The sequence below is a fragment of the Sturnus vulgaris genome, chromosome 10 (assembly GCF_052056855.1).
Source record: "Sturnus vulgaris isolate bStuVul1 chromosome 10, bStuVul1.hap1, whole genome shotgun sequence".
Taxonomy (NCBI): Eukaryota; Metazoa; Chordata; class Aves; order Passeriformes; family Sturnidae; genus Sturnus; species Sturnus vulgaris.
Genome location: NC_142252.1, coordinates 10,457,992 through 10,485,333, shown reverse-complemented (window position 1 = coordinate 10,485,333; position 27,342 = coordinate 10,457,992). Strand labels below are relative to the sequence as shown.

At 37.7% G+C, this 27,342-nt stretch overlaps 1 protein-coding gene across 5 annotated transcripts in view; it reads left to right on the top strand.

The window, feature by feature from the left end:
- The window catches only part of TRIP12 (thyroid hormone receptor interactor 12), a 78,301-nt gene extending 54,147 nt beyond the window's left edge, over positions 1 to 24,154 (top strand). For 3 of the 5 annotated variants that reach the window (XM_014877871.2, XM_088170764.1, XM_014877866.2), the window contains 25 exons: positions 201 to 354; positions 883 to 1,111; positions 1,819 to 1,937; positions 2,520 to 2,727; positions 3,756 to 3,856; positions 3,977 to 4,151; positions 4,528 to 4,669; positions 5,495 to 5,686; positions 6,347 to 6,498; positions 8,023 to 8,195; positions 8,638 to 8,711; positions 8,824 to 9,023; positions 9,813 to 9,940; positions 10,223 to 10,374; positions 10,830 to 10,972; positions 12,060 to 12,216; positions 13,189 to 13,287; positions 13,807 to 13,921; positions 14,221 to 14,375; positions 14,888 to 15,052; positions 16,239 to 16,403; positions 19,621 to 19,734; positions 20,502 to 20,596; positions 20,800 to 20,903; positions 21,935 to 24,154. In XM_014877871.2, coding sequence (XP_014733357.1) covers positions 201 to 354; positions 883 to 1,111; positions 1,819 to 1,937; positions 2,520 to 2,727; positions 3,756 to 3,856; positions 3,977 to 4,151; positions 4,528 to 4,669; positions 5,495 to 5,686; positions 6,347 to 6,498; positions 8,023 to 8,195; positions 8,638 to 8,711; positions 8,824 to 9,023; positions 9,813 to 9,940; positions 10,223 to 10,374; positions 10,830 to 10,972; positions 12,060 to 12,216; positions 13,189 to 13,287; positions 13,807 to 13,921; positions 14,221 to 14,375; positions 14,888 to 15,052; positions 16,239 to 16,403; positions 19,621 to 19,734; positions 20,502 to 20,596; positions 20,800 to 20,903; positions 21,935 to 22,131 — 3,708 coding nt within the window. In that variant the 3' untranslated portion in view covers positions 22,132 to 24,154. The remainder of the gene's footprint in view (positions 1 to 200; positions 355 to 882; positions 1,112 to 1,818; positions 1,938 to 2,519; positions 2,728 to 3,755; positions 3,857 to 3,976; positions 4,152 to 4,527; positions 4,670 to 5,494; positions 5,687 to 6,346; positions 6,499 to 8,022; positions 8,196 to 8,637; positions 8,712 to 8,823; positions 9,024 to 9,812; positions 9,941 to 10,222; positions 10,375 to 10,829; positions 10,973 to 12,059; positions 12,217 to 13,188; positions 13,288 to 13,806; positions 13,922 to 14,220; positions 14,376 to 14,887; positions 15,053 to 16,238; positions 16,404 to 19,620; positions 19,735 to 20,501; positions 20,597 to 20,799; positions 20,904 to 21,934) is intronic. The other 2 variants (XM_088170765.1, XM_014877867.2) reach the window with 1 other exon arrangement.
- Positions 24,155 to 27,342: the final 3,188 nt, after the last annotated feature.

Here is a 27,342-nt window from a genome sequence, read left to right as displayed (position 1 = left end):
TCTGAGTAAGAAACACAAGTTTCCTCAAACATCCTGCTGTAATATTGCACTATTTTGGTGTTCAGCCATACCAAATCACTTAATCGCTGTTCTTACTGTATTTCTGTCGCTGTTTTTCCTACTGTGTTATCCTTCTCACCTTTCATTTAGTTTTCTGTTTCTTAGGATTTTCTTAACTTTAAACTCTTCCTTGATTTTAGGCAGCTCATCAGGTTGGTGAGGATGAGATAAGCCTATCTACACTTGGGCGTGTCTATACTATTGATTTTAACTCTATGCAGCAAATAAATGAGGATACTGGAACAGCTCGTGCCATTCAGCGAAAACCAAACCCTTTAGCCAATACAAACACTAGTAAGTACAGCTCAGGAAACACCTGGCTCTAGCTCTGGCTAATTTATGCTGGGTTGTGCAGCAGTTTACTGTTTAACTAATGAATTTCTTATGGCTTCTGTGGAACATCAAGCTATTCTGATGTACATGAAGAAAGCTGCATAACAATACTCATACTGTTGACATGTGTGCTTTTTCATATGTAAAATCCTCCTGGGACCTGAAAATGTATCGAACTGGGAGGGAGCTGTGGGTGTTCCTGACTTGGGATTTCTGAAACAATTCTATTCATACAGCTCTTTTATTTAACCAAGACTCCATGTGGGCTTCTTACTATTATACAGAAATGAGTAAGAGAACTGAAGAAAAAAAATTAAACTTCCTGAAAGAGGAGGTTTTGTACCTACTTTACTCACTTTGATTTCCGGTTCCTGAATTTTATCTGTTCAATTTGAGAGCTGAATTAAATAGATTTTAACAAAAGAAAACTGATGATGACAACAGAGATGCAGAGATCTGTCCAGTGATTTGTTGTGTGTTTTCTCACAGGTGGACATTCGGAATTGAAGAAGGATGATGCTCGAGCACAATTAATGAAAGAGGACCCAGAACTGGCAAAATCTTTTATCAAAACACTGTTTGGTGTTCTTTATGAAGTATATAGTTCTTCAGCTGGACCTGCTGTTAGACACAAGTGCCTTAGAGCAATTCTTAGGATAATTTATTTTGCTGATGCTGAACTTCTGAAGGATGTGCTGAAAAACCATGCTGTTTCAAGGTGGGTTCATTAACTGCTGCAAATGAAATTAATTTTGAGCTTACAGCTCAAACTTGTGATTACTTTTTTGAATCATCTTTTCCACGGAAAAATGATATTTTTCAAGTCTTATTTTCCAAAAACTGAGGCTACCAGCTCTGCAGGATTTTTTTGCATCATAGATTTTGCAATAGTTGTGAATGCTAGATATTCTTACTAGAAACTTAGATGGCCTCTGGTTGTGTGTACTAGGAGTCTAATATTACCCTTTATTGGTTTTTATTTCTAAGACTTGCCTATGAAATTCTCTGAGGGCAAGATAGCTCTGAGGGCAAGGTAATAAAATGTGAGCACTAACAGACACTAATAGCATTCAACTGGTAAGTTTTAATCATGAAACATCTTGTACATGTTACACACAAAGTTGGAGATCTGAGGATGCAACTGGAAAATATACCAAATAGTTTTTCCAAGATAGTACCAAGTTCCAGAACACTGTGTTTATAAATGACTCTCTCCTTTATGCCACGTTAAAACATGGTAAAAGTAATACAGGTAGGAAGAGACCTGTTTCATTCTTTTTACTGATAGTTTTCATAAAAGCACCATAAAATTAGTTTGCTTTCAGTCTCCAGTGCTGTGTATGCAGGATGAACTGACTTGCTTTAAAAAAAAAAAAACCCAGCCAAAAAACCACAAAGCTAATGCTAATAAATTATCTTTTTTAGTCATATTGCCTCCATGCTGTCGAGTCAAGACCTTAAGATAGTAGTTGGAGCCCTGCAGATGGCGGAGATTTTAATGCAAAAGTTACCTGACATTTTTAGTGTTTACTTCAGAAGAGAAGGTAAATTGTGGTTTCTTTTTTTCCATCTGTTCACCTCTTTATGTAGTATTTTAAAGATGTGTGTCCACTCTCCCCAAGCTGTGAAAATTGAATATTGTTCTTGAATAATAAAGGCGGATCTGTGCAAGCTGTCCTCATATTACTGGGGAGGAGATGAGCTTGTGTTTCCAGAATGTGAAGCAAGTTTGTACAGGCTTACTAGATACTAGTGAACTCGCTTAGGCTGAAGATGGCTCACTGAAATTACATGGGAATTCTTAGTGGAGAAAACTGGTGAATCTTTGGCAGGAAGTCTTTGTACTAGTCTTTGTGCTTGGGGTTTCTTTAGATACTGTTCATACAGCTCTAATTTTCTGTTTTTACGATTTGTAGGTTAATTTTTTGAAGAAAAGATTGAACTGCTTTTAAAGCTTAGTATTGATGGGTGGGGTGAGCAAATCCTGCCATAGTCAAAGCAGAGGTTCAAATAAGTCAGTTCTACATTTTCAAATGCCCCTGTTCCTGCCACCATGTCTTTACCACCCCCTCATCTCCCCCTACCCCAGACCCACCCACCAAACAAAGATCTCTTCTTTCTCCAAGGGGTGATGCACCAAGTGAAAAACTTGGCAGAGTCTGAGGCTTTGCTAACAAGCCCCCCAAAAGTGTGCACTAATGGTTCAGGAACGCTGGGAGCCACTACGACCATAAGTACTGGGACAGCCACTGCTGCCAGCAATGCAGCTGCAGATTTGGGCTCTCCCAGCTTGCAGCACAGCCGGGAGGATTCCTTGGATCTGAGCCCACAGGGGTAAGTGCACTTCCTGAAAAGTGATCTGTTCCTTCTGGCTTTGGTGCTTTCTTGTGGGCTTTTGGGGGTTTTTTTTCTTATTTAAAAAAAAACAAACCAAAAACATCTAGAGTGACATGGGCTGCCCACATTATCATCTGCATTTTGCTGTAGTATTTTCCTCTAAAGAACTAAATTGGAATGGTGTTGAATTTTTAATGGGTAGTTTTGATTCATTTTATATTAAATGTTTAAAAGAAAAAAAAAAACAGTGATCTGATAGTTAGGTCATAATTATATTAAATAATTTTCTGTCTTGGGAGAATGTCAAAAGCAGCAGCCTGTAGTCTCATCTAACTGTTGAGGACAGTGATTATTTCAGAGCTATGGGGTATGGTTCCTTTCTGCTGGAGAAAAAAGAAATTATCCTTATTAAGTTTTGTTGGAAGGCAATCACTTTGAACACTTGTAGAATTTAAGTACAGTGTAGGAATAAATTACTAGTTTGCTCTTATTTAAAAGGTCAAATATTTGTCACTTTAAACAGGAATTGAAATATGTGATCTTTTGAAATGTAGTGATTGATGAGTAGAAATGCCACAAATGGTTGAAGAAGTGTTTTCTGGGCATTTATAGGGGAGGCATGTCAAATATCCAGTGCTGGTTGGTGTTTATTCAGTAGAGATTTGTGGAATTTTTTTTTCATTTTAAGTGTATTCAAATGAATGGGTGATCAAATGGTTAGACAAATTAAAGCATGAAAATCATGAGGAACCTCTGTTCTGTGTTGCCTCTGGCTGTATTTGGCTGCTCATAATAGAAAGATGACAACCAGAAAAACCCTTTCTTTCTGGGTGGAGTTTGTCCTGTCAATTGTAGAGTTGAGGCCCCTGCTCCTAGAGAAGGGAATGCCTTTGTTATGGGATGGAACCCATTCTTTAATTCTCGAGGAAGTAGTTGGCAGATGCATTTCAAACTGAGGGAGAGGTGTGTACATGAGTTTATATTCATGGGTGGAAATAAATATCTTTATTTTTAAAATTGGACAGACGACTGAGTGATGTTCTAAAGAGAAAAAGACTGCCAAAACGAGGGCCAAGGAGACCAAAATACTCCCCTCCAAGAGATGATGACAAAGTAGACAATCAAGGTAAATAATTCTTAAAGTATGATACCTTTATCTCCTTTTAAAGTAAGCTTACAAATTGCAGAAATAGCTAGCTGTAATAAACCTGTTGATTCTCTTAAATTTTGTCTTTACTTCCTCCAGCTAAAAGCCCTACAACTACTCAGTCTCCTAAATCTTCTTTCTTGGCAAGTTTAAATCCGAAAACATGGGGAAGATTAAGCACACAGTCCAACAGTAATAATATTGAACCAGCACGAACAGCAGGAGTGAGTGGTCTTGCAAGGGCTGCTTCCAAGGATACCATTTCCAATAACAGGTACACGCACAAAAAATCACAATATTTGTAATGTGATGTTGACTATGATCAGGTGATTAAGTAGTAGATACAAAGGAGTTGGAGCTTAACTACAGTTTTAAAAAAAATCTGAAAAAAGAATCAAGAAATTAAGGTAGGGAAAATAATATCTGAATAGTTTCAAGTTGCATGGTGGGGAGAAATTGGAGAACTGAGAAAAACAATGCAAGAAGTGATCTCTAGAGAAAAGTCCTTGTCTGTGTTGGAGTAAAAGCAAAGGGTTTTCTGTGGCTGCTGTTTAACATGGAAAGAATTATGCTCAGGTTGTATTTGCTTGTAATATTGATGTATGCAAATGCTAAGTATGCCTAAATGCCTTTTGTGTGCTTCTTTACAGAGAAAAAATTAAGGGCTGGATTAAGGAGCAAGCCCATAAATTTGTAGAACATTACTTTAGTTCTGAAAACATGGATGGAAGCAATCCTGCACTAAATGTATTACAGAGACTTTGCACTGCAACTGAACAACTCAACCTCCAGGTTAGAAGTGGCAAACTTACTGGGGGGGAGGAGTAATTTCTTGCCTTGACTTATGAGTCATTATGACTTGGAGTAATTTCTTTGAGTGTGTAAGCTCTGACACACATCACTTATGATAAAAGACCAGTCCTAGCAATGTGGCATTTGCATAGCATTTTATTTCAAATTCAAAAGTTCTGCAGTTACATGTCAGGGATTGACTTTATTCTTAAACAGCAATGCCATTTATAATAAGAAGTTGAGGAAGGATAGGGAAGCAGCATTTTATTAAAATGATCGAAGAAATACAGATTGGGGTAAATGTGGTAGCATGTCAAGAACTTCAGCCTTGCTTTTTAGACAGTTGTGGTCCGTGATAGGTAGTCCAAACATGTAACTTCTAAACCCAGCACAGGAGCTGAGCTGGTTGAGTGCTTTGATCTGAGCAATTGTTGAAATATGAAACTTCCCCTCCTCCTCTCTCCCACATAGATCACGTAAAACATACACCAATCTGAGTTATTGGGGTTTTGGTTGGGTTCTTTTTAAACAGGAAAAACACCCCTGCTTGGAGCTTATCTTTACCTTGCATAAGACAGAAATGGGACCTTGGATTTCTCAAAGTAGAGAAAATGTAGATGTTGCCTCTAATGTCTCCCCTTGAACAGAGAAGTGCTTATCCTCAGGTTATTTGCCCTACATTGCTGCTTGTATTGAGTTACTGTACATTCCAGACTTAACCTTGTTTCCCCCTCCTTTTAGAGCTGTTCCATGCACTTGAAATAAAACTAGCATTTCTTAAGCCCTTAATCTCTGGGTAGTAAAACACACTCTCGTGTTTTTCAGGTGGATGGTGGAACAGAGTGCCTTGTAGAAATCCGTAGCATTGTCTCGGAATCTGACGTCTCCTCATTTGAAATCCAGCATAGTGGGTTTGTTAAACAACTGCTGCTCTATTTGACATCTAAAAGTGAAAAAGAAGCTGTAAGCAGGGATATCAGATTGAAAAGATTTCTTCATGTATTTTTTTCTTCTCCAGTAAGTTTTTTTGTTAATTTTTGGCATTCTTAGTTGTCTTTCTCTCAAATTTCCTTTTTCAAAAAACCATCTGAGAAGTTCTGTGTTGACCTTATCTTAAAGGTGGAATACAGAAAAAACGTTACGTTTATGTCTAAGTCGTATGACACTGAAACTTTCACATTGTTCAATGTCTTTATAGGTCATGAACTTTTTTGAATACCCTGTAATTACAGAAAGTTCCACACGGCAGTGGAAAAAATGCCAAAATGGCCGATTATCTGATCTTGAACAACTTAAAATTTGTTTCTGTCTTTTTAGAAGCTGATATGGAAAGAGTTTGGATAGTAATATTATCACTTAGGACTAAATACTGGAAGGAACTAGTGTTCTGTTTAAAGGAAGGAATTTGAATTGGAAGAGAGGAAAGCAGATAATTAAAACTTCAAAAAGGCTTTTTGCTCATGGTTAAGGGTAAATGCTTAAAATCTGTTGGGCTATTCAGTTTAAACCAGGACAGAAAAGTGCATTCTTTGAAGCAGGTCTTTCATAAACTTACGTCATTTACTCATCGTAATACTGCTACTACTTTAATTGAGAGTAGGGATTCTTAACTTATGGTACAAATTGTTTAGGATGCTGTAATTCAAGCAGGCAACTAAAGACTGGACTATATTTCAGCTTCCTGGAGAAGAGCCCCTTGGAAGATTAGAGCCATTAGAAAATGCACCTTTGTTGGCATTAGTCCATAAAATGAACAACTGCCTCAGTCAGATGGAACAGTTTCCTGTTAAAGTGCATGACTTTCCTAGTGGAAATGGAACAGGGAGCAGGTAAGGATTAATGCTCAGGTAACAGTTCTGTTGGAAGCTTTTGTTTTCTGAAACTTGTTTCAAACAACACTAAAAGGACAAGTAAAAGTAGAATTAGAAGAGAAGGTAATGGCAACTTCTGACCCTGTTAAAGACAAAAGCAATGACACGATTTTTTTTAGTCAGTGGAAGATGGAATATTTTACTAAATATTTGCTTGCCATCTTGAAACTTGTCTCATTTGAATTGGGGTTGATAGATAAATACAATCTCTAAATTTACCCTTTAAAAATCCAAATGTCTTCCTTGTCCCAGTGTAACAAACATTGGAAAGAAACAACCTATTTATTGCTTGGACACTGTTTTTTAACAGAGTAATTAAATCGCAGAGAGTGTATTACAGTGCTCAACTTCGTTATTCATATAGGTTCTGTTCTCTAGGATGATAGTGGATTAAGTGATAGGTTTTGGCTGTTAGTAGAGTTTAAAATAGCTCTAGACCTGCCCAGAGTCTTAAGATACAGAATAAATTTGGAATCCAGATTGGTAGTTGTGTTTTAAGTAACAAAATCTGAGTGACTAAAGACCCGTTTCTACAATTTCTTTTCTATACTTCAATAAATCAACACTAGTTTTCTTCATTATATAGCAGTGAATCTGTTTCAGTACTGCTGCATACAAGTTTTGGAAGTATTTTTTGGTGCTAGCTAAAAGCTCAACATGACAGGAGGAGCATTGAAAATGAATTTTTGAAAATTCTTCTTTAAAGTTAGAAATGCCAAAGGTATTCTATGTCTCAGGTAGTAAAGTAGTGAGGAGAGGTTTCTGTTTCTCATTAATTGTGATCCAACATCCATTTGATGTACTGGAGCATACTATAGCATTAAGCTAACTAACATTAAAATTCAGTACTTGTTTTTTATTAAACTTAAAATCAGTGGGAATTAATGCACTACACAGATTTCTTATTAGAAGAAATTAGTGTCTCTATACTAGCTTTTGCAAATCGTATATGCTCTGTAATCTCTTCCTTTACGTATAATATTTCTGTAAAAAGTGGGATAACTACCAGAACTATAAAATCATAGAAGCAAAATCCTGTTGTTCTTTCTGATAGAAAATGAAACATGGGAAGCCAAAGTCCTGTAGCATTGTTTGACTGTAAGTTTTACTGTGGATTATGTCAACGAGGATTTTGAGGCATTAAGTTTTGGCAGTCTTTTACTAGCACCTGGAAATAGAAGCAGCCCAGGATAAGAAGCTTGTTGTATAAAACCAGCTAGCTTGAGTATTGATAGTTTGGTGAGGTGGAATGTATATATAAATTTTTCTTGGCAAGAAACAAGTGGAGGTTTCAGATGTTCTCTTTAGGTCCTTATTTTAAAAAAAATCCATTGAAATGAATACTTGCATTTTCCATGAGCATTTCTGATCCTTGTTGCACTGCACATTTTACTATGCATATTTACTATTTTACTGCATTTTTAATGCAATTATGGTTATTAGATTCTTTGTGTAGCAACTTTTTTCACAAATTATTTTGAGTTTTTCTCTTAACAGAGGATCTCAAGCTTTAAAATTCTTCAATACACATCAGTTAAAATGCCAACTGCAAAGACATCCAGACTGTGCTAATGTGAAACAGTGGAAAGGTGGACCTGTGAAGATTGATCCTCTGGCTTTGGTACAAGCCATTGAAAGATATCTTGTAGTTAGAGGTATTTATATATTATACAGTCTCTCGTGTTTTCCTTTTTGGAATAGTTCCTGCTGTCAGTGTAGAGTCTGTAAAAACCTGTGAGGATTATGCTGAAGACAAATGGAAGGTACCTGTGAAGGTACCTTGCTCACAAGAGAGGATATTAAAGCTGTAGAGAATCCTCCTTTTCTGGGTCAAACTGTTTCCTATGGTAAACAGTTCAGTCAAAATGCTAACAGAAGTATTACTGCTTTGCTGTCACACTGGCTGTAGCTTGGCAGTTTTGATGCCAGGTGCTGATACTATAATTTGTTTTAGCAGTTCTGATTCTTACCGTTTTTAAATGATGTATTTTGGAACTGTTTTAAAGTTTAAGAAGTTATAACAGTCAGAGTACCAAAGTGTTCTTACCTTTCATGAAAAAAAGCAAATGAGGATGCCTTATTCCTCTCTTGCCTTAGGCTATGGAAGAGTTAGAGAAGATGATGAAGATAGTGATGATGATGGGTCAGATGAAGAAATAGATGAATCCTTGGTAAGCTTTTGCTCTCTAAGTATGAGGAGGGCCTTAACGAAAAGCTGTGCAACAACTTTCCTAGCTTTCCTAACTTGTGTGGTTGTGTGTTTTTTTTTTTTTTTTCATTCAGGCTGCTCAATTCTTAAATTCAGGGAATGTGAGACATAGATTACAGTTTTACATTGGAGATCACTTGCTGCCATACAATATGACTGTGTACCAGGCAGTCAGGCAGTACAGTTTACAAGCTGAGGAAGAAAGAGAGTCTACAGATGATGAAAGCAACCCACTGGGAAGAGCTGGGATTTGGACAAAAACGCACACTATTTGGTGAGTTGCCTAGAGAAATCTGGGAATAGCTTCTCCAGTTTACTAAATGTATATACAGGAAATTTGCACTATAGCTGTCCATCTGGTTTTCATCCCTTTGAAAATTGTAGAGCTTTGAATTTCCTGATACTTAAAACTGAATTTGAGATACTTAAAACTTAGTAAGAATTCATTGCTAGCTCCTGAGTAAAGCTGGTGAACAAGAAATGGGGAATTTTAACTGACACCTGCTAGATGGGGAGAAAACATTCTTCGTGTTAGGTAACTGACCACAAACAGTAGAGAATGTGCAGGATACAACTAACTAATGGTCAACTTCATAGTAATTTTTCCAGTTGATTGCTATGAGAGTGTGTTCTTTGACCATGCTTTGCAAGAAACATTGACACATGAGTATGCTGAACATCTTAATGTTCAGTAGTCTTTCTTTTTAACATTTAAATGTGCTAAAGAAGAAAACAAACAGATAAAAGCCCATAAAGCAACCAAAAAACACTAAAACTTAACCTAACCCTAACTCTAACTTCAGTCACTTTGGTGTTTTGTTAATATACATTCACCTTCTCTCCTTCCAGTTCATGGAGCCAAAGGATCCCTGTTTTTTCTCTGCTGTGAAATACTTTGCTTCAGAAGCTAGATCATATCCCAGTGCAATGTTCTTGTCTTTTCTGCTTTTAACTGTTATTCAAGTAAAGTTCTGGAAATCTGAGAATGAATAGCTTTAAAAGTGCTTTTGTTTCCCTGTAAGTTAGCATTTCAACACATTTTTGACTTCTCTTTATTTTTTAGGTACAAACCTGTGCGAGAGGATGAAGATGGCAATAAGGACTGTGTTGGGGGTAAAAGAGGAAGAGCACAAACTGCTCCCACAAAAACCTCCCCTAGAAATTCTAAAAAACATGATGAATTGTGGCATGGTGAGTGTGGTGCCTTGCTATATGCTAGATTTCCTCTCAGTCCTTTCAGAACTTTCACAATGTTTACTGCCACTATAGTGCTTCTTTTAAAGCAGATGTAGTATAAAAATAGTAAGCATATATTTTTAGCTGTCTATTAAAATAAAAAGTAAGTTACTTAGTGAGTTGTTTAACTGAACTGTTGTAGTTAAGTAAATGCCGTGGCTAATACTGCCTAATAATTAAGTCTTGGGAAAACGTCTAATTGAATTGTTTTGCTAATGTGTTTTTTTTCTCTGCTAGATGGTGTATGCCCTTCGGTGTTAAATCCTCTGGAAATTTACCTCATATCTACTCCACCTGAAAATATAACATTTGAAGACCCCTCATTAGATGTTATTCTTCTTTTGAGAGTTTTACATGCTATCAGTCGATACTGGTATTACTTGTATGATGTGAGTAGAGCGCTTTTAAAATCAATTTGATACTTGTTTCAGGACAGAACGATCTGTAATATTTTAAATAACCTTTTCCTGCTGTCCACTGCCCCTCAAGAAGTCAGAATAAAGAAAATACTGCCATCTTCCCCTACATGTTTCTCTAATCTGAGAAGAAAGCTGTAAATTCTTAAAGTCGGTCATATTTTCTTTATACTGTGTTGAACACAATATCCATGTTTTGTCCTTCCTTAAGTTCAAAGACCAACGTTATCCCTGAACAGGAAATTAGTAGTAAACATCTCCTCAGTCCTTCTTTCATAGCTGGGACTCTGGATGAATGAAACAGCAATGAAAGTTTTTTTACTTTCCATGATAAGCAAATTAGAAGCATTAACATTTTTTTTAACCAAGACTTGCTATTCCTTTCAGCATTTCTCTAACTAGAAATACATTGGTTTTATTTAACACAGAATGCAGTCTGCAAGGAGATAATTCCAACCTCGGAGTTTATCAACAGTAAACTGACAGCAAAAGCAAACAGGCAGCTTCAGGATCCTTTGGTAATTATGACAGGAAACATCCCAACTTGGCTGACAGAACTTGGAAAAACATGGTATGAATGATGTTTGCTATTTAATGTCTCTCATTCCAGTTCAGGAGCAGTCTTGTCTGGGCAGCACAGTGCATCATCCTTACAGGACTCCTGAGAGTGCAAAATGTAGTGACAGAAGTATTGCCAAGTTACATAGTGATACTTGAATGGATGTTCACACCTACATTGCATAGTTTAAATCACATTCCGAGGAGCAGACTATATCCAGAGTTTGGAGCACTTCTTACAGGAATTGCTGAGCAATCTGAAGGTTTTCCATAGTACTTTGTCATACCTTGATACAGAGTACAAGCTGTAAAGCTCTTGCTTTACACTTGAAAGAATGAGAAATCAGAGTTGACATTCTTGGATTTTTTTCAAGCGTGTTAATTGCAGCAATATTGGTGATGACTGTGGAAATGCATTTTTCTGAGGAACTCTTTGGCTTTTCATTTAAAAAAAAAGATCTCTAACTTGCTTCATGAACATTCCATGTATCATGAGCACGAATGTGTAGCATTATTTGCTCAGTAAAACTGCCTTTTCACTTAATGCCAATGGAGGACCACACTGTTAGTATACACATGCCTTTGAGAATATTGGAAGTGATAAATTTAGACAAGGAGTTTCTGTGGTAGTCTTTCAAAGGTTATTTCAAGTATTTTTTGCAAATGGTGGAAGGTAGAATAGTGGTGCTGCTCTAGGCAGGTTCTCATGTCTTTCTGCTGTCAAATGTGGGAGCTTGAGCTCAAGTCTTCGATCTGTTGGATTTATTAATTGTAGAACAGTAGTGAACAAGGAATTTTATTTTCTGATGTCAACTTTGGACAGCCAAGGAATTCAAGTATTTTGAGTTACTTTTCAAGAAGAATCAAAAGTTTCTGGAATTTTTTGTCTCCTTCATATATTGCATTTCTCAAAACTCTTGTTCCTGAGCATTGTTACTAAAACTAGAGTGTGTCCTGGAGGGCTTGATTTGGAGCCTGCTTTCACCACAGAGAGTAATAAAGCACTATTTTCAGATATAGTACATTTGTTGTGTTTTAAACCAAATGCTAGCCAGAGATGCTGCTTGGAACACAGCTGACTAATCCAATGCTCTTCACAGCCCGTTTTTCTTTCCATTTGATACCCGCCAAATGCTGTTTTATGTAACGGCCTTTGATCGTGATCGAGCCATGCAAAGGCTGCTGGATACAAATCCAGAAATCAATCAGTCGGATTCTCAGGATAGCAGAGTGGCACCACGGCTGGACAGGAAAAAAGTAAGTACATCTTGTTCAAAATGGATTGAAGGATCTATGTGTTTTTATATTGTCTTTAAGAATATCATTGTGAGCAAGGCTTATTTGTAGAACTTGGTGTTTTGGTGGTATAGTGAAGAAGGGGAGGTGGGTTTTGTTCCTGCAGTCCCTCAGCAGAAGGCGCAGTGTCTTCTCTGTGCCGGCCACATGAGGGCGGGAGGGGCACCCTGACATAATTCCTGAAGCTAAACTCCCAGTGAACACAGAGGTTTAGGCATTGTATTTCCACATACTGGCTTGTAGAACTCTGTTTTGCTTGATTCGCAGAAGAATTCAAGTAATGAGATTTAGACCTTTAATAAACAAAAATACTGTCCTTGTGTTTGGGGAAGGTAAATCACTTGTCATAACATAATAAAAGTAAACTCTGACAGTGTTAAATTTGAGGGAGTCTTGGATGTCTGCCTTGAGTCTGGAGATACATTATCTTAAAATAAGATCTGCTATATATGCTATATGATCTTGAATACCTGTGGGGAAAAACAGCAGGAGACATGAGAATCAAGTTCAAAAATAATATAGCTGCATGCAGGAATCCCAGTGCTGTTGGGGTTTTCATTTGGGTTTCCAGCATCTTTACTGTTTTCTTTTCTACATATTAGTTTGACGTATATAATGTCACATGACAATACTTTGCTGTATCATAGTCCTATTGCCATATTCTTGGCAAGAATAGTACCTGTTAGTTATACTGATGTAAATGTAAGGCATTGTTTTTTCATTTTATATTGAACACATTAGTTCTAAACAGTTTTCATATAGAAGCAAGAATTATTATATCAAAGCATAAGCTAACAAATTATTGAACCAAACTGTGGAACTATTGGCATGGGGTGGAAAAACGTGCATAACTGATTTTTACCTGTTGTAACTGCCTCGGGAGCTGGAACTTAAAGCCATAATTTCACTACATAAAACTTTTCTAATGTGTAGCGCACTGTGAACAGAGATGAGCTGTTGAAACAGGCAGAATCTGTGATGCAGGATCTAGGCAGTTCAAGAGCCATGTTGGAAATCCAGTATGAGAATGAAGTAAGTAATATCAATGCAGTCTAACTTAACCCCTTTTTGCTGAAGATTAATACAAAGTAGCTACAGCTTTCCTAAAATTACTTGATCAGACCCTTTGTCTTTCACATTGCTGATGCTAAAGAATTATATCCTTTAATTATCCCTAATCCACTTGGTAGTGGTTTTTAGTTGCTAGGAGAAGCTCTTTCTGATCTAAATTTCATAAGCAGTTGTCAGCAGAGCTCATTTTTTTTCTCTTAAGCAAAGAGGTGTGTGTTTTCTCTATAATATGGTCATTAGGTGGTTAATACTTTTGCTCCACTGTTACTTCTCTGGTATGTAGTCTTTCCAGGCTGCCTCTGTCACGTTGTAAATGTTCCTGTAGTTAGGTTCCCTAGATGCTTTTTGCCCTGCAATCTTTTTTATAGCAAATATTGTATAATATTTGTCAGACTAAGTAAAATCTTTATATTCAAACTGACCTAATGGACTTTTCTATCTCATTCTTCCTCCTCTCTCCTCACCCTCCATCCCCTGAAGGTTGGCACAGGCCTAGGCCCTACACTAGAGTTCTATGCACTTGTATCTCAGGAACTACAGAGAGCAGACTTAGGCCTTTGGAGGGGAGAAGAAGTGACTTTAGCCAATCCAAAAGGTAATTGCTCTACTGCCTAATTGATGAAGATTGATTAATATTGAATTAATTCTAAGTTGACTTTAGTTATGTAAAGAGCACCTCAGTTTGTGGTCAGATAATGTGGCTGATGGTGTGGATGATGTGCCTGATGTGTGGGTCTTCATGGGTTTTATTGGGGTTTTTGTGTGTGATTTGATTGTGGTTCTTTTTTTCAAAGATGCTTAGGTTAAGGTTATCTGAATGCCACTTGCATCTTGAAAGAAACTAGCAGAATAAATACTGAACTCGTTCTTTTTTACTTCTTTCTTCCTTAATAGGAAGCCAGGAAGGTACCAAGTATATTCATAACCTTCAAGGCCTTTTTGCACTTCCTTTTGGTCGAACAGCCAAGCCAGCTCACATTGCAAAAGTTAAAATGAAGTTCCGCTTTCTGGGAAAACTAATGGCCAAGGCAATCATGGACTTCAGACTGGTGAGAATGAAATTGAAAATCTATTCTGGAGGAGTCACATAAAAATATTAGTTCTGACTGTTGAGGGATAAAAGCATCAAGAGTTAAATGATACTACTTTCAGCTCTAGAAGTAAGGGCAGTCTGAGGCAGGGCAGGGAGGAGGATGAGCATGCAGCTGCACTTTGGTGGGAGGAAAGTGTAATACATGTTGAAGATCTTTAGAGTGGCTTTTGAGACCATAGAGTAGAAAGGAAAAGCCAGTATCTTCTATGTGTTGCAATCTCCTTCCAGTGTTCTTTCAAGAATGTTTTGGGCTCATTACTCCAGTTGCTGATTGCTTTAATGTATATGCACTAGACAGTCACTTGGGTTTTCTTGACTGTAAATTTCTGAGGCAAAAACACTAGGACATGGAATTTTGGTGTGTCAGAACTCTGAGATAGTATTGTAGGTCTGGTCAAGAGATGAAGTAGTAAAAGAGACTTTTGGAAGACAGTTGAATACTAAACAGTTCAGTGCTTTGGTTTCCAGGTGGACCTTCCTCTTGGACTTCCTTTTTATAAGTGGATGCTACGACAGGAAACTTCCTTGACATCGCATGACTTGTTCAGTATCGATCCAGTAGTAGCCAAATCAATATATCACCTTGAAGATATTGTAAGACAAAAGAAAAGACTTGAACAGGATAAAACTCAGGTGGGAAAGTAACCCTAAGAATGGAAGAGTGCATCTTTTACACGTTTGGATTTTATGAAATAGCAGTAATTCAAAACATCATAGGGCTTGAAACTGTTTGCAATAGTGATAATTACTTTGTTCTCACAAGTAGTTTTAATGTTATTAGATCAGTGGCTGATAATTATAAAACAGCCTTTGTGAAGTCTAGCACGAGAAATTCATCATGAGATTCTTCTGTGTGATTAAACACAGTCTAAAAATGTTTAATACTGCCAGATGTTTGCCTAACTTATTTTGGTTCACTTTAAAAAGACTAACCAAATTAAATATCAGAGGAAAAAAAATCTGTCCTTGCTTTGTGAATGGTCAAAAGTTGGGCTTTTTTACTAGTTGGTTTAATCAAAATTTGAGATTTTAATAGAAGTGCCTTTTATGTAGAATGGTGGGGGTTTCTTTAATGAAGAGCTGTATACAAAATTGAGGTGAACTATCATCATGCACGAGCATACATGTTCTTTCAGACACAGATTAATTTTTCAAGGTTATCTGCTCTTAGCTGAAAATACCACAGTTCACTGTGGCACTAGTGGTAAAAGGTCTTTAGCACACATGCTTTTTCTAGCATCCAGTGTTAATAGATGGCAGGAAGTAATAACCTAATTTATACTCCTAATACATCTGCTTTGTGATGAGTGGAAGTATTGCAAGCTTGTGGGTCTTTGTTCCTCTTTACCTCATTGTCTCACTCTTTCTCATTGGTCACAGCTTTTAATTTCCCAAGAATTTGAAAAGCCTGGTGGATAAAAGCTGAAAAATGTCAGTATGCATGCCAGATATGAATGCTGTTAACTGTTCTAAGGAAAAAACTGCCTCTGAGCTGTAGTATATTTCACATTTCCTTTCCTTGCAGTAGTGTTTTCTAGTTAGTTTGTCTTCTGGTATATTATGTAATTCCAAAACTGCTAGAAAAAAAGTGTACTCTTGTGATCTTTCCAGTTTATCCATGAAGCTTCTTTATCTGCTTTCTCTTGGCTTATTGTTATGTATGAAAACTCCAGAAGTAAAGCAAGGAGAGCTGTAACAGTTTTGATGGTCATGCTCTTACAGAAATGTCTGATTAGTCAAAGCTGCTTTAGAAGTCATAACTTTTGGATAAGTTTAGTTGAATTAATTGTTCTCATTGGTTTTCACTTCCAATTTTTAGACCAAAGAAAGTCTACAGTATGCATTGGAAGCTCTGACTATGAATGGCTGCTCAGTGGAAGATCTAGGGCTGGACTTCACACTTCCTGGGTTTCCCAATATAGAGCTGAAAAAAGGGGGAAAAGATACACCGGTCACTATCCACAATTTAGAGGAGTATCTCAGAGTATGTAAAAGCAAACCTATGACTAAAATTCTCTTTTTTTCTTGCTCCCAGATATTTGTTTCCATATATTTTTCAGTTCATTCTCATGAACTAGGCAAGACAATAATTTTCCTATTTATGACTTCTTTCCTGTACTAGTTTATTACTACAGTAAAACTGTTAGACTCTAATTGCACCTGACTTGAAAATTGTGTAGTAAAAAAAGTCTTGTTTATATGTAATGAAGTCACCAGAAGTTTGGCTTCTTGGAGAAAAAGTATTGTAAGTGGTTATGATCATTAATTTCTTAGTGATTCAGCAAATTATTTAGCAATACTGATGCAGCATCTGCTACCCAGTGGCCTTTGAACTGCTGTGTAATGGCAGTGTAATTTTTTTGGGCTCAGACTTAAGAAAACATCAGCAGTTTAGTCCAAATTAATGTATTAGTTTTTTGTCCAAAAAGCCAAAACCAAATGAACAAAAAACCCAAGGAAAACCAAACCAGTCAATCAAAGAACCCCAAACACATGGGAAAAAAACCAAACTCTAAAAAGAATAAATAAGGAAAAGATAAAACATTGCCAGAATAAATTGACAGTACACCTGTGTATTGATTCATTCCTGTGTCAAAAGGGACATAGAAAAACAGAAGGTTGATATTGCTGAACAAAGGTAAGAAGGATAAGGAAGTGATAAAGGGAATTGGTTAAAAACAGCCTGGAAAAGAGATGAGGAAAGTCAGGAAGAATGCAGTATCACATGAAGTTGAGTGGGATGGAGGTGAGGTTCACTGTATTCCTGTTACTAAATAATGCATTTCCTGACAGGTTAGGTACTGCCAGTTTCACTCTGAGGACTGTTTAATTTTGAAGCACTGATAAGAATTACATCTGATGTTTTGGTAGAAACAATTCAGTAAGAGTCATGTAAAATTCCTGTGTATCAGCTGAGAAATTTTGCAAAGCTGTTCCATGATCCTTATGAGTGAATATTAAGCAGTTTCTATTCACCTTATAGTTCTAAACTGTTACCTATCTACTTCTCATGTATTTATTTGTCAAAAGTAAATTCTGCTAGTCAAGAATCACTTACAGAATTTAAAGTACACTTGGATCTAAAGTTGTTTGCAGACCGAACAGAGGGGAAATACAAACTTCCACAGTTTATTAGAAAGAATTTGCAGTCTGTTTACTGAGTAATGTTGCATTCAGGCATTCCAGTCTGATTTCCATAGTTTGCAGTATTTTTTTTTTTTTTCCCTAAGTAACTTGTATCAGATATCTGATACACTGAGGCTTACAGATAGCTCAGATGTCCTATAATTGTCCTGCTGCAGGCTTCTGGCATTGTAAAGGAAAAGGAGATTACAACAAAACTTGCTGTCCTCCTTCTAAAAACTTTTGGAGCTATTTTCTTAAAGCATCTCTGTGCAGTTTTTCCTATCTTTTGTCTTTATAGCTTCATAGACTTGGTGTGAAAGAAATAGAAAATATTTCAGAGTGCTCTCCATCACAAGTATGATGAATTTTGTTTTAGAAGCAATGTTTAATTGATCAGCTGACCTGAATAGCACCCCTTAGGTCAGCTGCCCAGCTCTTGAACATGTAATTTTCATTAAAATCCTCTGTGAGGATTAACATGACAAGTATTTTATGAAGCTGGAATATCCTACTGTTGCTTTTCATGCCTCTCCTGCCATCATGTCACTCTTCCCTCTACCTCCCTATTTTCCTCCTCAAAGACAGTTCCCACAGGAGCTGCCTTTATCAGAAAGTAGAACTGCATCAATTACCAACATAGTCAAAGACTATTCTCTCTTATTTTTTTTTCCTCTTCTCCCCTGTATTATAAAGAGGCCACCTTACTTGTTCTAAATTTGTGAACAAAAAGGTTTAGTAGTGTAGATTTTTTGTCTAGCAATTTGATCTTCTCTTTGAATCTGCAAGAATACAGTGCAGCTTAATTATGCCACATGCTCTTGATCATAAAAAGTAATCACAATTGTAGGTAAGCAACTCTGCTGTTAGAATAGCCATAGACTGTTCTGTGTTGTAGAAGAGTTTTTTGTGCTGCTGGTGCTTGCTGCTTTCCTCTTCAGTACTAAAACTGGTTTGTGAAAGTAGTGCAATGCCTGACTATTCTGTTGGAAAACTTTATCAGCAGATCCTAACGACCTTTGTGTCTTGAGAGTTTTCTGGAACCAGTAACTCTTCAGTTATTGGGATAGGGTTAAATACTTGCTTCAGGATTCCAGCAGGACCTATGAACTTTTTAATCCTGTTCAGGTGCATCCATAGATGAGTTTAATCAGCACCACAGACCAGAGCTTTTAAGACATTTTAAACTAGCAATTCTGTGTTGGCAACACATCTTTTCCAACCAGCCCTTGTTTCCTGCTGGAGTTGAGTATATCCAAGGCAAGTGTAATCATCAATAGCACTGAATGACAGAAGAATCTGAACTTGGCCTGCCATCTGCCACGTAAAATACCTTAATTTAGTGGAGAAATACTGGCTGCAGGAGATGCATTTAAAAAGAACTCTGGTTTCATTTGTGTCATAAGCCCTTTCTTCCCCCCCCCCCCCCCGACTTTTGTTTCAATATGTGCTGTCCACTTCGGTAGTAAATTTAATGTTGAGGGAGTATTGCATTGCAATTCTTAACCATATTCCAGTGACTTGAAATGAAGTTATTTCTTTTCTTCCTATGTATTCTTATAATATTAAGCTACGTAATATATCAAACAGGCTAGTTACTTTTTTTAAACTTAATGTTAGAATAGGGATCCATATATTTCCATGGGGGAAATTAAGATGATAGTGTCAATGATGCCCTGTGGACTTCTGCTTCAGGTGCTGCATTTTAAGTGGTGTAGAGAGAGAACTTAGGTAAGGCTTCCAAAAATAACAAGTGTTCAGATTTACTTTAAATTATTCTGTTAAATAGGTTCAGTTTAACCAGCTATTCTGAGTTCTGTTTGCTTTGTTAAATGCAAAGGCAAAGCTGTTTAAATTCTGCAAAACGTTCACGTTAAGGGTAATCTAAATTATGAGTTAAGGCAGAATGAGGCAATGCTGTAGAGCAGCTCCATGAATCAGTGCACCCTGTGGTTACTCCAGTGGCTGGGCTGCTAGAGTTTGGCTTCTGTAGTTGTACTCTTCTGTGCAGTAGTGATAGCATGTTTCCTTTGTTCAAATTGCTTTTCTCATTTTTATTCTTTTTTCTTTCCCTGCAGTTGGTTATATTCTGGGCACTAAATGAAGGTGTTGCCAGACAATTTGACTCCTTCCGAGATGGATTTGAGTCGGTGTTCCCTCTCAGTCATCTTCAGTACTTCTATCCTGAAGAGGTTGGTGAAAGTGTTTTTGCTGCTGCTTTTATACCTTTATGTATGGGCAGTTTTGACCTGGGTGCAGGGCTTGTGACAGTCTGACATTGCATTTCTAGTGCAAGTTAGTAAAAAACTGAGTGTTCCTGAAATTCCACGCTCTAACTCTTAAAGATTTCTCTGTTCAGTAGTTACTTATTTAATGCTTTTATCATGAACAGCTCTATTTTCTTTAAATTGTGTATCCAGCTTTTCTAAGAAGTGCTTTAATTTATGTATCATGCTTTATTTCTCTATGGAGTATGGGTACTCTTAATTCCTTGTATTCTCCAGTTCTCTGAATAGCTGTAGATACATGTGGACACTACCTGGATCTTCTATTAAAACAATAAAACACGTAGTCAGCTCTTCAGCAAAGCTGAAGACAGTAAGAAGAGATTCAAATGAAGGGGTAAAGAACAAGGATAGTTGGTTTTGCTCTATTCTCACCACCACCACATCAATTTCCTTATAAAATGCTCAGCATTCTTAAGTGGACTGAATTGAGTCACAGTTACAGTTCTCTGGACTAGAAGAGAGAATGCTTTATTCTGCTTCAAGAGAGTCTGTTTGAAGACTGTACTTTGAGGAGGGGTTTGTTTATCTTTATGAACTCAGGTTTTTGACTTTAAGAACAAACATTAAAGCACACTTTGGAACGCTGTGTTAACTAAGCCTTTGTGGTGCTCCTCTGTTTCTGGTGCTTTGCAAGGCAAAGGGGGGCATTTACTCCTTGTTTAATTTTACAGTTGGAGCAGCTCTTGTGTGGCAGCAAGACAGACACTTGGGATGCAAAGACTCTAATGGAATGTTGCAGGCCTGATCACGGTTACACACATGACAGGTAATACCATGTTGGTCTTGTTAAACAAAAAACCAAAACAGTAGAAAATACTTCCTTAAAAGAATCTTCATACATTGTTATTCAAGCTAAAGGAATTCTATGACATTTATTTGAAATTGCTCATACTGTTCTGAATATGAATCTGATGCAATTATTTTAACTGTAAACAAAATAATATTCTCTTGGTTCTTTTCCCTCCTCAGTCGAGCAGTGAAGTATCTCTTTGAAATTCTCAGTAGTTTTGATAGTGAGCAGCAAAGACTGTTTCTTCAGTTTGTGACAGGCAGCCCCAGACTGCCTGTAGGAGGTAGGTTTTCCTTATGAAATCACTGTTACTGATGTATTTCTGAATAAGGTGTTTACTTCAGTATAGGAAGAAATTCCTTAACTTCTGTATTTGAGAGGTTTCTATTAGTTTCACAGTTCTAATTTCAGAAGTGGCTGGGCAGACTTCAGGTATAATTCTCATAACCTTTATGTTGATCTCATGACACTTCCTAAAGTTGACTCACCAGGTTTAAATTGTTGCCAGAAAATCTGTCAGAGGTAAAAATAATTCAAAATGTAAATAAAACTGCAAGCTCCTAATACTCTTGTTTTTTGGCTAGAGGTGCATTAAGTTATGGCAACAAAATGATGCATTATAACCTGGAAACAATAGTCTCCTTTCTAGAAAGGAGACAATAGTTAGGATAGTATTAATCTTACTTAATTTCTCCCCCTTCTGAAGTTCAGCCTGTAGGTAAGTGCAGTAAACAGAAATTTGTTGTCTTTGCTAAGGACCATTGTAGAATACACATTTTACTGTATTCTCAGCTGAGTGCTTTGCAGGTGAAAACAGAATTCATGGATCTGTTCCAGTATTTGCATTCTTTGGGATTTGGGAGAAAGACTTGATTATTTTTTCTTCTAAGTATACTTTGGGAGCTCTTTTATGGAGACATGGTACAGACACAGTTGAGTGTTAGGAGTATAGAAACAATAGCTGGAGTAAGAATAACCAGGTCCTAGAGTCATAGATGATTCCCGAGAATCTTAAAAAATGTGTGTGAAGCCAACAAATTTAAAAATATTATGATTAGAATAGAATTTTTACACATACAGAACACAATTAAAAGGAGATTCATCCAGCTTATTCCTTTATTTTAAATTCATCTGCAAGCAGGATTGCAAGTATTTTTAGCTTGTGCAGCTTTATAAAGTCATTCTGAACTCCTAAAGGTGTCTAGGAAGTCAGTTAGTTGTGTGATGTGTGCTGCTGTCACTGGGCATGTCTGCAGTCAGCTGTGGGTGTTCAGGAGGAGCAGCCTCATTCTGAGTGTCTTTTCTCATTACTAGGTTTTCGAAGTTTGAATCCTCCCTTGACGATTGTACGGAAGACATTTGAGTCCACAGAGAATCCCGATGATTTCTTACCCTCAGTAATGACTTGTGTGAACTATCTCAAATTGCCGGACTATTCAACTATTGAGATAATGCGTGAAAAACTCTTGATAGCTGCGAGAGAAGGGCAGCAGTCATTCCATCTTTCCTGATCACAATGAAAAATGCAATGTCTGCCTGTTACAGCAAAAGAGAAACTCATGATTCTTTTCTAAATATATCACCTGAGTCAAGGAAACGTGTTACGCCTTCTTGTTGTAGAAAAACGGCTTGCAGATTATAAACAAAGACACTTGGTTGATATTCATTAAAAGCCCCTATGGACTTAAAGTGATCAGGCCCTAAAAGTTGTTGTGACAAGGTTTCTTTAGCAAGTTCTTGTTTAAATTATCATTTATTTGATGAGTGAAGTTTTTAACTTGCTTTGCTGTGTGAAATTTAAAAAGGGATGTTTTTCCAGGCTGGAACAATAAATGTCGCTGTGCAGTTTAATACTGGGCTGTGTGTATCCATCTAGCTAAGTCTGAAGTTTTTCCTCCAAAGACAACTTTTGTACATAAGTACAGAAATTAAAATACACCATGTATTTGACGAATCTAGTTTAGTAGACTAGTTCTGTGTACCCTCACCTGCCTCTAATTTTACCAATCCTCATGTATTGTCTGATGTGCAATTCACTTGGTTCTTTTTGTGTGCAACATTCAACAATTGTTATGTTTTGGTTAGCATGGGCATTTAACTGCTCCATGCCTCTTTCTCTGATTAAGATAATTTAAATTTTACTGAAATCAAATATATATTGTCAATATAATTCAGCCTTTGTAACTAGGTAGAACCTTTCTTATAGCATAGTTTTACTGTAGTGGTAGGATATAATGGCGACAGTCGTTACCAGAGCGCTCCAGAGCTGTTTACACAGTGATTCAGGCAGCAAAAGCCTCGTACTGGAGGCAAGGAAGAATTATTTCTTTCATGTAGTTGAAGTCCAACAGCTTGGGCTGGCCAGTGTGTATTGTGGTAAGGCCCAGAGCATTTCGAATTGATGTAAAGTTTTTTAAAAGACAAATTAGTTGTTTCATTCCCTGTTTGAGTAAACAGTTTTCCTGTTCTTGATCTAAGTTCCTGGCTGATTTTGTAGTTTTTTCTCCCTTTTTTTTTTTTTCTTTTTTTCTTTCCCCCCAGTGCTAGCTTGGAACAAGCAGTTCAGCCTTTGTCTTTTGACACAGATAAAGCACCTGTAAGCAATGCTCTGTCCAACTGTTTTATGTGCTGATTTCTCAAATCTGCAATAATTTACTTCATCAGGTTAATGTTTTTACCTGAATATAAATAAAAAAGTTTGCTTCACCTTTTTGTTCATAGTTTTGTACTGTATGCCTAAAGCTCAATTGTGTAAATTACTGTAATGCAAGTAAATCATCCTAAATCTACTTGGCTAACAACCTGCAACTTGTGGATGATTTACTACTAAAACAAGACCTTTTAAGACCTCCAACTTTGAGGGAAATTTTTTTCCTTTCTATGCGTTCAAAAAACGGGCAATTACAAATATTCCTGAGATGTACCTGCTACATAGGTAATCTTTATGAAAATGTGATAGTTAATTACTTTTATTCAACTTTGAGAAATCAAAATGCCTTTCAGTGCTTAGAAATTGTTAAATTCTGGCTAATCAGGCTAGTTATTTCCCCTAAACTAACAAGTTTTCTTCTATCCAGCTGAAGAACTCGTACTTCCAGAACACGTAACGGACATTCTTCTGGTGAACATTCACAGAATTCCTGTGCTTGCTCAGACCAGTGCCACTGAAATGTAATACAGACGTGTCATGAGCATGAGTAGAATGTGAAATCCTTGCACAAAGAACCTGATAACTGAACAGTTTTTTATTACCGTATTAAACCCGACCGAAGGCGCTTCACCCTGTACATACAATAATGGTAGCGCGCAGTGCGGCATAGTTCGCATCCAACTTCAAGGCAGTGTTTAAACTATGGACTGGTGTTTAAATTGTTCTGATAACTTGATCAAACTGAGCACAAACAAGTGTTTATAGTGTGTGGATAGCAATTTGTTCATTTTTTTAAGGTTCTATATTTTAAAAAAACTGACTTGTGTAAAAAAAAAAAAAGAAAAAAGCTAATATTTTGTATTAAAATATCATGTGTATTGATACTTTTTTTACCCATGTTGTCTCCCTCTAGAATCTGGCTTTCATTGACTTGGAAATTTTGAGGAGCTTTCAGATTTGATAGTGTAACTGTTTGTGTAACTATTTCAGTGGGAAAATAAGTTGGTTGCCTGTTTAAAAAGGAAGAAGAAAACAAGTACCTGTGGTGATATGATTTTGCTTTTTCTGGCTGTCATTTTCAGTGCAGACTATGGTTTTGGTTTGCCTGAAAAGTGAATTAAACCCTTTTGGGTGACACTTCTTTTTTTCCTACCAAGGGCAGCTTTTAGTGTATTAGAAGAGCAGTCTGGCTTAAAAGGTAATGATAGTAAATTACAAGAATAAACTGAAAAACTACATTTTTCATGACTGCAGTACTGTCCTGCAAACAAATACGTGTATCTAAGTGTAGTTCAGAAAGAGTGGAGGGGTGGTGCAAGATCTTAAGGATTCCTCGTTTTCAGGAATTTTGGATTAAGGGAAAAGTTCACTAAAATCAATCCATGGGTGTTTGTAGTAATCATAGTACTGCACTGCTTTGTATACCTGTATAAGGTATAATAAAAGGTACAACCAGAAGTCTTACCTTTTAAAATAGATGCTTTTTTAGCATGGCAAGTTCAACAGGTTTTAGATAACACGGCCAGTTACTGTTTTAGATGAGTTTCATGTCCTATTAACAAGAGCAGCAAAAAAATCATTCATGGATGGAAGGGTCATCCAGGCACTGATAGCTGCTACTGAACCTGTGCAATATTTGTTGTTGTTGTTAGATGTTGGCTTTTTACCGAAATCTCTTGTTTAGGGAACACTTTAGCATCCCATCTGACATGAATTAGTTACACTGCTGCTTCATGTCCTCTAGGAAGGTGCACATTAATTCTGATAATGTGTGAAGTCCCCATGCTCATTGCCAAACTTAATCAGATACTCAAATTTCCATATGCAGACTGCTTGCATAATTGAATTGTCCAGGTTCTTCCTTCTTTCCCTTCAACCATGTGTTTTATTTTCTTCTGTCTCCTTTCCCGTTTTGAGCTCTCCTCTGATGAGAAGGTGGGTGCCTAAGGGCAGGGACTGGTGAAATTCCAGATGCCTGTGACACTTAGGCCCTCTCTTCTGGCCCCTGCTGGAGGTAGGTCGGTCATCTGCGGAGTTTCTGAGCCCTGGCCCCCCGTCTTCACACGAGTAGCGCCAGTTCCCATGTCCTGGGCAGCCTGTACTCTGCAGAGGCAGGAAATAAGGACCTGCCTGACATGAGAGAGAATGCCATGGTTTCAATATGAATGTGCCTTCCTCAAGCCAAAACTTTGCTATAGTTAAAGCTGTTGTCAGAATGGAGAAAAATGAAAAGCATTGCTGAAATGGATTCTGGAAATGCTGAAATTCGAAGGGGAGGTATCATCTGCTGATAGGTGAGCCTTTTCAGGGCTTGCCCTGTCTTTCTCCTACTTTCCCTTCCTGGTCTCTTGATTGCTTGAACTGGAAAACATCTGTGTTATGTGACCTCTTCCTGTGATCCTGCAGGAACTTCCCACTCTCTGTTCCCAGTGTGCTGTATCTCTCCCACTGCATTGTGGTTTTAGGAGCTTTTCTCAGGGGAGTGAGTGTAGGTGGTTGCCCCAAGAGTAGGAGTGGTCACCCCAGCCCAGTGCAGCAGCATAAGCTGCACAGGCAGCGACTGATCAGAGAGCTTCCTGTTGGTACAGCAGATGGGGGAGCATTCCATCCTCTGCTGCCTGTGACTGACCGCAAATGGCTCAAGGAATGACTGATGCCTCTAGAGCAATACCATGTCCTTGTCTCCTGGTACTGAAATGTGCCTGTATTGATCAGGTATGAAGCTGCTCCGTGGGCACAGGAAGGGGTGAATCCTGGGTCTCTTCCTTTCCTGTGTGCATCTGGGACTAGTGATATCTCGGGCTGTAAGCAGAACTAAGCAGAGGGAGAATAGTTAAGACTCATCCAGTATTTTCACGGCACTAGATTGAAGTTTCTGATAGCTCTGGATCTAGTTTGGCAGCAGCTTCTGGAAAGCAGCTTCAAAGAAGAAAAAAAGGAGCAAAATGCTACACAAACTCAAAACTCCAAACTACCCTAAAAGATGTAACAGCAGACATGAAAGCCCCTCTCCCACTCACTCTCCACAAAGGAGGGAGGAGTTCTTAAGTCCTGTGATATTTTCCCATATGGAGAATACTGAGCAGTTCAAGCTAGAAGCGGTATATTGGGGTAAAGCAGCACATGGACTGTGGGTTTGGTCTTGGCTGCCTCTGTCGTGTTTTCCCCCTCCCTTTAGCATTAGGATTGCCAAACCCCCATAGCCGACAGAAGGAGAGAAGCGTGGAGGAGAGTGTGGGACAGCAACCACCCTGCCCTCTTGCCTGGGAACAGGAAGAGGTGGAAGGAGGTGGTTTCCCTTTGTGGAATGTAACCTTACACACTGAAAGCCAAGGCTGGTTCAGGCTGTAGAGACAGACGTACTGCAGTTTTCCCAATAGCTATTTCCCAAATTATTTTACTCTTTAGCTGCTATACAAGGTGTTCTAGGCTAAATATAGGCCTGGTCTGACTGCAGCTCAGCTCTTCTTGGGACTTCCTGCAGGCAGAATCTCTTTGCAGGCTGGGCAATGCAACACTAATCTAGAAATAGTTGGCCAGTCTGAGAGGTGGCATTTTATTTCCCAGCCTCATCTTATAGCCCCTTTTTACAGATTATTGCTTTAATGTATCAAAACTGTCAAGACATTGGCTAAACAGTGAAAATTTGCTAGCTGATTACTTTTTTCAGCCACAGTGTTTCCCATCGTCTGTGCTATGCTCAGAAAAAAACCCCCACAAAAACAACAAAAAAACCTATTAATCTTTGTCTTCATTTTGTAGCTTGGCATGCTTAATTTACTGGAAGTACTGATGTTACAAACCATTCAGAAAGGTTTCCCACAGTATGCGAAGGACTGGCTCTTGTTCTGGGGCACTAAAACTATAAATGCTATTTGAAAAGGGGGAAAAAATAGTTTAAAAACTTAATCAAACAGCAAAATTATTCTATCTTTAGCAACACTGGGTTCTGAGAGTGGTAGTTTCCAATTTATGGCCAGCAGTACTGGCTACTTCTGCTGAACCAGAAGTGGGAGGGAAAGGGAAGGCAGCAGCACCACACACTGCAGTGATGGAGCACAGCTGGTGAATC